Genomic DNA, 9,413 nt, shown 5'->3' with positions numbered 1-9,413 from the left:
AGCAGGGGAGCGGGGTTTTAAGCTTCAGGGGGAAGGAAGTGCAGCAGAAGGTGAGGAAGAAGAAGATGAAGGCATACTACTTTCTGAATGTGCACGTAGCCTGGCATGAAACCAAGAGCTGCTGTGGCTAACTGATACTGTAAGCTGCCGTTGGTGGTTGTGGGCGGAACCGAGTAAAACCAACACTGAAGAAGGGTGAAGTTAGATCCTCTGTATACATTTGCTGTATCAGTTGCTGATGAGCCCATCTAACTATAAAAATAATCTAATAAGCAAAAATAATATAATGTACAAAAAAAAGAGTATTACAGATGTTCAACAGGGCTGAGAAGACTGATGGAATGCTAACTTTTAAGCTGAACAAGTGATGCAATTTTTACAATGGCATTAAATAGGGTTTTGCATTGAATCCACTTTTTTTTTTTTTCCTTTCCTAGAAGAGACTGCCTGACATGAATTATACCAAGTGAAATTTGAAGTTCACACTCAGCTAGAACAGGTTTTTCTCCTTTTGCTGATGATACTATTTAGAGGTCACTTGCTGAGACTAGGTTATCCGACCTACAGCAGAGAAGAGCGTAGAAGACACAGTTTGATCTGGCTTGTGTGGAAGGCAATTGCAGAGTTTCCATTCCACTGAGGCTGAATTAAACCTTTCCTATTAAACAAAATTGATTTTTAGAACATAACAACTAATAGCGGCCATGACATTCTCGGGGATTTCTCTAACCTTTCTTCACTTATAATGCCTGTGAGGGAATACTCTCTTGGGGAAAAAAAAAATCCGTACTTCTCTCCAAATTTGCTTGCATCTTGCTGTAAAATATCTGTAACCAAACAGTTCTGCAGACAGCGTATCAGACCAAATAGACTCAGGGAAGGCTCTGTCATCCCATGAGCTCCCACTTAACCCAATTTAGAAGGAGAGGAGTCACACTAGGTTTGTCACAAACCCTTCCTGGATCCCTGTGAGAGAAGAAGTAGAAGTAAGAAAGATACGGCCACGTTAAGACCCTGCGGATGGAGGCTGGGGAACGGGGGCTGGGCGGTGGATTTGGCCAGGCTCCGGTGTTGACCTCCTGGTGAGGGGGTGCAGGGCGCCCTGCTGCTCCCCTTCCTCCCCCATCCCCGCATTCTCCCGCTACTGCCTGGGCCGGGGGAGCTGCCAAGGTGGTGCTCCGAGGCTGGGAAAAAAACCAAAACAAAACAAAAACCCCAAAACCCCCAACAACTTCGATCCCTTTTTCAAGCTCCAACTGTGCATCGAGAAAGGAAGAAAAAAAAAAAAAAACCCGTCAGAAAAGGAAGCGTGTCGTTTCTTTTTAGTGGCACTGCGCTGGCGGCCCTGTGCTCCGAACTTTCTGAAACCCAGCAGGCGACAGGGCGCGTACGACGTCCTTCACAGTCGAAAGGCACCCCGTCCCCAAGCACAGCGGGTCTACCGTGGCGGGGGGGGGTGCCCAGCGCCGCTCCAGCGGGTGCCCTCAGCGCGCTCCCGCCGCGGTCCGGGCCCGCCCGCCGCCCGCCCCCGCGCGGCGCCCATTGGCCGGCGCTCCGCCCGCCACCGCCCCGCAGCGCGGAGGGAGGCGCCAGCGTCGCCCCCGGCCCGCCACCGCGATCGCAACGGGGCCGCGGTGCAGCCGGAGCCGTGAGCCGGGGCTAGAGCGGAGCAGCGGTCTTGGGCCGGTGCTCAGTGGCGGCACCACGGACTTTGCCCATTCCCACCCCTCGCCCCCGCCGAGGAGGGCGAGCCGCCGGCCGCGAGCCCGGCTGCTGGGCAGGGGAGGACAGGGTGAAAGAAAGACAAAACTAAACGGTCGACAGTCCCCTGCGCTCGCCTCATTTTTTAATTTTTTTTTTCTTCTTTAACTATTGCGAAAAGAACCAGCGTTGCTGTGTTTTTGGCAATTTTTGCTGCGCGTGGAGTTGTTTTCCGCACACCCCTGACAAACAAAGGAAAAGGGGGAGGGGGGCCGCGCTTCGCAGAAGACATGCGTTCCGTCAGGAAGCGCTGGACTGTGTGCACCATCAGCCTCCTCCTCATCTTTTACAAAACGAAAGAAATCGCCCGGACCGAGGAGCGCCAGGAGGCACCGCTGGCCGGGTAACCGCGGGGTAACCCCTCTCCGAGGGGGTGGCGGGGCCGTGCCGCCGCCCGGGGTCCTCCCCGCCGCCCCACCCGGGTCTTAGGGGCACCCGGCGTTCTCCCGCCCCTACCCCGGGACCTGCTCCCTTGCGGTGCCGCCGCAACTCGGCGCGGGTGGGGGGCGGGTCGCGCCGCGGGACGGGGTACGAGGGGGTTTGGCCGGCGGGGCTCGGCAGCTGCGGGCTAGGGGCTCGGAGGAGGGATGGGGGGAGTCGCCCGGTGCCGAAGGCGGGGGGTGACGTTCGGCAGCCCGCGGCTGTGCCCGGAGGGCCGGCGTGGCCCGAGGCGGCGGCGGCCGGAGCGCGTGGTGCCCACCTCTTCTATTTCGGGAGCTCTTCGGAGGCGGGCGTGCAGGGCGGCGGGCGGCGCCGGGTGGCCCCTGCCTCCGGCCTTGAAGTTCGCCTGGGAGCCATGCTTAACTTGGCTGCTCCTTGGGGATGCCAGCTCCGAGAGTGTGAGGGGCATCCCCCCGTTAGCCCCCGGGCCACCCCCCTGGAAACTCGGGTCCCTCGCTGAGACCCTCTGTTACGTATTTCCCCTCTCCTGCCTGTCTTCTGTTGAGAATAAAAGGCGAAGAGTCCCTTGCCGTTTTTCTGTTCGCACCTCAGCTCTCTTTGTCGCGCGGTGTGTTCGTGTATGCGCGCGCCTGTATTCCTTATTTTTCTCCCAACTTGCAGCTATCCTGTGAAGATGTTGAGTTTTCAGCCAAGCCTCTTTCTCCTTAGAGAGGGTCTGGGTTGTGTTTTAGTTTGGTTTGGTTTCTTTTGTTTTTGGTTTTTTTTTTTTTTTATTATTTTCGGAAGGAGGGATGCCCAAGTTCCGCGGTGGCATAGTGACATCGGCGGAGTCGGGGAAGGTGCTTACACTTTCTGTTTGCTTGTGCGGATCGACGGGGACGCGGGGCAGATTGCGTTCTCAGCAGGTTTTCCTCCTTTGGTGTAAGCCCTTGCCTGAAGGGCAGGCAGGAGGCACAGGGGTGTTGTAGGTGCCCATACAAGGCCTGGAAGAAGCTGGGGCAATTGCAAGCTAGTTAGTCTTCAGTTCGCCCTCCGCAGTCCCCAGAGTTAAAGGCAGAAAGTGCACCCCTCGTTCCCCGCCCTTGCCCAGGCAGCCTGCTGCGGAAGCGGGGTGCAGGCAGCAGGACACAGCTGGGCATAGCAGCGGCCCCAGCACCTCCCTCGCCCGTGTGTGTGTGGCTGGGGTTGATGAGGTGATGTTTACTTCCCTTGGTATGAAAGATTATCACAACTTGCTGGTCACTCCCTCTCTTTCAGCCTGGGTGTAAGCCCAGTTCCTGCCACGGCGCTCTGGTGTCTGTGTACTTATGAGATGTATGAAAGTTTAAATTTTTTGAGTTGTAGATGTGCAAAAATAATTTGAAAAGGAATGTGTGAAGGAGAATCAGCACTAAAGACACTCAGGTTTCTTAATGTGTACTCCTTCCTGCTAAAATGATTCAGAAATTAGTCACTAGGTAGAATCTGTATATATTTGCAAGAAAAGTCCCCTTCAGGTTATAGTACATTGTTTGACACGATCTAAAAGGCACTAAAATGAACTGAAGATTTAATATTAAATGAAAGAAAATAAATATATTTAGTCATAAATATGTATGTTCTTAGCAGCGCTTTAAAATATACCTATAGTGTGCTTCTGCCAGGTCATTTAGTAGCATCTCTACTTCTGTGGTATCAGCGAGACTTCTTGTGCAGTATGGTGCTACTTCCTTTGGCTAAGGATATTAGAATATGGTTTATTTTCCCAGCCTGTCGTCTCATCTGGTACTGTACAAAGCAGGAAAAAAAAAAACAACCCGAGTGTACCACTAGTATCTGCTGCCGCTATTGATGTTACACCTGCCTTTCTCCTGAAGGAAGGGCTCATGCCATTTGTTTATTTTTGACTGGCCGCATGGGAAATAAAAGTCAGTTCTCCATGGGGTGTTTTACATCCAGAAGTACCAGTAATGCAGACCCGTGAGTGCGCGAGGTGGCCCATTTTTTTGTTTATTAGTGACACTGCAGATAAATCCCAGACGTTCCGAAATGGACGATGTGCAATTCCAAAGTATGTGGTAAACCTTAAATCAGCTGTGTTCTCACATAAAAGTTTGCAAGGGCAGTAATTGCAAAAGCGTGCCCTTCTTTAAACTAGGCAGTAGTGTCCTTTTAAAGGTTAAGCAAGTAATGAAACACACATATTATGTGGAATGCGGTGTTTCCTGTGCTGTCTTTTACTGATACGGAATATGGTCGAAGGCAGTTATTTATATTTAATGAACTATCTTCGGGAGAAGAGATGGTCTGATGGGTCACCAAGGCAAGCTAATTCAGAGGGAAGGTTGACGCTGTCAGACACAAGTTGGTGCCACACTATGGCAGCTGTTTCATTTACATCAGAGAGGATTTGCATTATCCTGGAAGATAGGAAGTAGCTCAATTTTTTTTCATGGTTGTTTACACAGTGAACAATTCTTAGGAGTAAATTTAGCTTTTTATGTGTTAGTTTATTTAATATTACTTTAGGTGAAAAATGAAACAATACCAGTAAAAGGGAGAGAGGCATGTAAGTGAACACCTTGGTATCCCTAGTAGAACTTTAACACAAAGTGCCTAGGACCCTCTTAGCTTATGAGAACAAAATTTAAAATTGTTTTACTGTACAGTCTGTATAGCTCACTGCAGATGTAAATTGTGAGTATGGAGGACAACTGCATTTCACATGCTGTGGTGCTTTAGATATTGGCAATGTAAGTTTTGTCACCTCTGTCACTGTTAAAGTGTCAACTGGATAACATTTAACCCAGCATAAACTGGTGACATCTCCGAGGTACATTTAGACTGAGTACTTTACCTGGACGTATTTTGGTAATTTTCCTTTAGATGCACACGCTCTGTGCATCTAGAAAATATAAGCAGGAAAAGTACGCATAATAAATATAGTTACAGCCCTTATGGAAAAATTTTTGCTGGTAAAACATTTTAAAATAGCAAAAAGTGTTAATCGCATTCTGGTTATTGAATTTTAGGACTACTGCAGCATCCTCCCATGCCCTCAATTAGGGTGTTTTGGATGGTTTGCATACAGATTTTGTACCCAGGCGATGTACTGAAGCTGTAGGTTTTTCGGTAGGTGGCACTCTCCCCTCTGAGTCAGGGCAGCCTGCGTCCTGCAGCGCGTTGGCTTAGGGGGGATGAGGGGAGGGATGGAGGGAGGGCGTTGGTAGTCGTCAGTGTTTTTAATGGGGTGTGTGATCCTGGTTCGTTAGTTACAGGAGCTTTTACCATCGTAGCACTTTTTGAAAATGACTACATGTTACCAGTTCTGTTAATTTAGCTTAATTAATGTCCCGTTGCAGCTTAGTTTGAGTTCAGTCTGCTATGTAATTTACCACATATTAATACTTTATTTTTATATATATATATACACACACTACGGTAATGTTGTTGTAGTTCTTACTAAGGGCAAAGATCCAATTGTTTTAAGAACTTACAGCCACAGGAAAAAGAGTCAAAGATTCCCTAGAAAGCATATCGTCTCACACCTTTTCCGTTCTGTTGGTTGAATGCCTGGTGGTCAAAAGTTCTGTTTGTGAGCTCAGTGAAGTTACTGTTATTGGCACTATTTCGGAGCATGAAGAGATTTCTGTGTATTACTGTTACATGTACTCCTGAGATACAAGACATTCTACGTAGCAGAACGTTATATCCAACAACTTTGAGTTGGATTCATAGCTGTGTTTGAACTCATCAGAACGCTGCTCTGCACCTGAATGGAAACAGTATGGAAGATAATGGAAACATATGAAGATAGAAACAGATTTTAAACCTAACACCATAAGTTGTGCTTGAGGTGTTTTTGCTCCTCTGTCACATTTGTGTGACCCAATTGGCTAATACCATTGCAACTGGTAACTTCAGATACCTCACCAGATGTTCAGTCGTCATCACACCACAGCTTACTACATCTTTTTATCTTTTTAAGGTTACCTTACCAAAATTTATGAATATGGTGAGATTGATGAAGAGAATAAGACAACTGTGATTGTTTGTACTTGTGCATATGAAAGCTGCACAAAGTCTTGGAAAATTTTGTGCTTTGTATGCTGTTAAACTCTGAAATTTCATGCATGAAAGTCTTTTTGTATCAATAGGAGGCAATTCCCCTCCCTGCTGGGGGAAGACTTCAAAGTTAATGCTTAATTCTTAGTTTAGCACTGGCAATTTGGAATGTAGAAGTGCAGAATCTGCCTCACAAACATACTGAGGTTTCGTACAGGTTCACAAATCTGAGTTTATTGTGGTTCTTATTATGTCTGTTGCATTACAAATACCAGCATATTTATGCTTGTACAGGGTATATCCAAGTATTAGATATAGGTGTCCCATGGATTTCTTACAAGTGCAGTTTATTTGCTTTGGCGAGCAGAATAAGTCTGAAGAGGAGATAATTGCTTCTTTTTGTTGTGAATAAAAGGAAATATCACTGCTGCTTGTGACGTAAATGATTTAAAACTAGAGTCAGCCTTGATGTAATTGTGTCTTTTATATTGCATTGCAGAGATGGTGAACTGAGTTTGAGTAGATCAATGATCAATAGCTCTGATAAAATAATTCGAAAGGGTGGCTCCTCGATCTTCCAGCATGCTGTAGAAGGTTGGAAAATCAATTCTTCTTTGGTACTGGAAATAAGGTGAGTGTCTTAAATGAAAAGCAGTTCATTTCATATTTCCTATAATTCTTTTATTTTCATATTGCCTATAATTCTTCTTGTGTGGGAAACAGTCATTTGATTTATGGTTGCAGGTGAATGTTTTATAACTGTACATATTTAAGGTGCGATGTGAAATGCAACTAAATTACATTAGACTCCAAAGTCAAGGCATCCTTCATAAAAATAAATAAAATGTTTTCATCCGGCTGTGTCAGACCCGTGCAGTCAGTACCTGTGTTATGCAAGTCCACGTTTGAGCTGGTTGTCTAAAACTCTCTTGCAATAAGTGGCGTGAAATCGGTACTTCTAGGACGTGATCTCCTGTCATTCTAAAGGTCTCAAATAGGACAGATGAAAGTACCCTGAGCATACCAGCTTTTCTCCGTTAACTGCAAAGGGAGTTTAGGAGAACAACTTAGATGTAGAAGTCAAGAGTTAGGACGTTGGGTGCTGTGAATCCAACCCTGTCTGTGGCTGGTCCGAGTCACAAGGTCATTGACTCTACCTGTGTCTGACGCAGTTTTCTTTCCTGAGGTCAGAGAGGTGAAAAAGAGCTTTAGGCTCATGTTGGGAGGGGGAAACACAAGTAGCAGAGTTCAATTGAGTTGTAGTTCTGGTATGTCTTAGCAGTTGCAATGGGCCTGCTTACCTTGGGGCCTGAGAGAGAGAAAGCAAAAGCCTCTTAGCGTGTCATATCGTCATCCTAACTTCCCCGTCTTAATGAAGAAGGTGGCCAGTGAGAGAAGCAAATGGAGCATGGGTTGGCAGTGTGGAGGGCTGAGAGAGTCACATTCTGTGAAAAATTGTAGAAAATAACTATTTTTATGAGCAATCACATAGGAGAGTAGACCTGATATTCTGTGATTTCTATGTCATTTCACTTTCTGCCTTTTTTTTTCTTTTTTTTTCCTTAGTTAAAGGACAGTTTACAAAACCCTTAAACAAGCAGTGTTTCCATGTATGAAAACCTGGCTGCTGTGAATGAGAATGGATTCTTTTTTTTTTAATGACCGCTGTTTTATGTCCCTAATTCTAAAACACGCAGAAGATATGGGTAGCTCAGAAATGTATGAAGCTGTAGTAAAGGACTGATGTTCGGAAGTCTTCTGCTATAATGGACATAGCACAGCCCCGCTGTGAAAGCTGAGGAACGGTGTTAGGGATGGAGAAGTAGCAGGATTTGGATAGGCAGTAAATTACTTATCTGGAGCCTACAGCTGTGTCTCAGCTGCCTGGCAGGTGCTCTGTGGAGTCCCCACTCCCTGACTGGCTAGGCGAAGGGACCCTTGGGCACTCGGCTGCTCACCAGGCACCTGGGTTTCCGACCCGTGAAGACCTGGTGGTCGCCCTAAAATGTAGCTGAGTTGCAGCTCAGGAATGGAGTTTCTCCCAGAGCCGTTGGTTCAGGTGCAGCCTGTTTGACCAGTGTATGGTTGTTCCGTAAAGGCTAAGTTCTGCTCCGGGGTAGTCTAGGAAAGATAGGCAGATTTTTTATAACAGTAATACTATTTAACATTTTTATACGTGTATCTGACAACTTAAGTTGGAGAACTGTTGAATAAATTCAGAACAATACTACTGAAATTTCAAGTCACAGGTTGTGGGTCTGACAATTAGGAGTAAATAGCACACTGTTTTATTTGTGAAGTAAACTGATTTGGAAGCCATTGAGTGACTGTAAGTAGAGACAGTAACTCTTTTCAGTCATTTTGTTGAAAAATCAGGTGTTGTATTTCACAGCCCTTTAAAATTAATACGCCTTGCTGCTTAAGCCAAACAACAAGCAAGTAAAAATGTTACAGTAACTTTTTTGATTAAAATTAAGAAAGAAAATGAAGCATGGATTATGCAAATTTTTCACCTGTTTCAAAAGCAAAATACATCATTCAGACAAAGAGGTAAAACAGTAGAGAATACTTCAGATTTTTTTTAAGCCTGTTACTACATGTGTATCATTTCAGTCTACTGAAATAAAGAGTTTCAAAATCAGTTTTTTCCTCACTGTTGGCTGGAGAGGAGAAGTTCTCTCATTTGATAAATTACTAATGTGCTCTTAAGAAGCACTGTGATGTGATTATGTGGTATTTTTTAAAAATTGAACAGTGAACGGGTTTTTTTTTTTTTCTCTCAGTAGTACAGTGAAGAAAAACATGTATTTTGTAGACTGGTTTAAGCAGTAAGGGTTCCACTTTATCAGCATAAAGATTTTCTTTACTGTAAAGAGCGTAGAGCTGAGGTGTCCCCATTGCTAGTCTTGTTTTCAGATGAAATGACGGACCATCATGAACACCAGGGCAGAGAGTAGGTGTTTGCATTGAAGCAGTAAAAGATGTTAGATCAGTGTGAGTTAATTTGACATGAGCTAAATGAATTGAGTCGATGCTACCAGCCAGTCATATTCTTCCCAGAAATCCTCTTTGCTAATGCGTGTAGCGTATTCAGTCATGGTACTCAGGGGTGAGGGAGGGAGGTTTGGCATGCTTTTTCTTGAGGAAGCCCTGTGATAGATGTTCAACTCTGATGCTGACTAAACAACGTGCATTCTTCTTTCACT

At 45.7% G+C, this 9,413-nt stretch overlaps 1 protein-coding gene across 2 annotated transcripts in view; it reads left to right on the top strand.

Annotated features, from left to right (window-relative positions):
* Positions 1-1,690: 1,690 nt before the first annotated feature.
* The window catches only part of ST8SIA4 (ST8 alpha-N-acetyl-neuraminide alpha-2,8-sialyltransferase 4), a 57,018-nt gene continuing 49,295 nt past the window's right edge, over positions 1,691-9,413 (top strand). The window contains exons 1-2 of one of the 2 annotated variants that reach the window (XM_086770825.1): positions 1,691-2,104; positions 6,707-6,838. In XM_086770825.1, coding sequence (XP_086626951.1) covers positions 1,992-2,104; positions 6,707-6,838 — 245 coding nt within the window. In that variant the 5' untranslated portion in view covers positions 1,691-1,991. The remainder of the gene's footprint in view (positions 2,105-6,706; positions 6,839-9,413) is intronic. The other variant, XM_086770826.1, reaches the window with a different exon arrangement.

The sequence above is a fragment of the Chlamydotis macqueenii genome, chromosome Z (assembly GCF_036417535.1).
Source record: "Chlamydotis macqueenii isolate bChlMac1 chromosome Z, bChlMac1.mat, whole genome shotgun sequence".
In the NCBI taxonomy this organism is placed as follows: domain Eukaryota; kingdom Metazoa; phylum Chordata; class Aves; order Otidiformes; family Otididae; genus Chlamydotis; species Chlamydotis macqueenii.
This window is presented reverse-complemented; position numbering and strand designations above follow the sequence as displayed.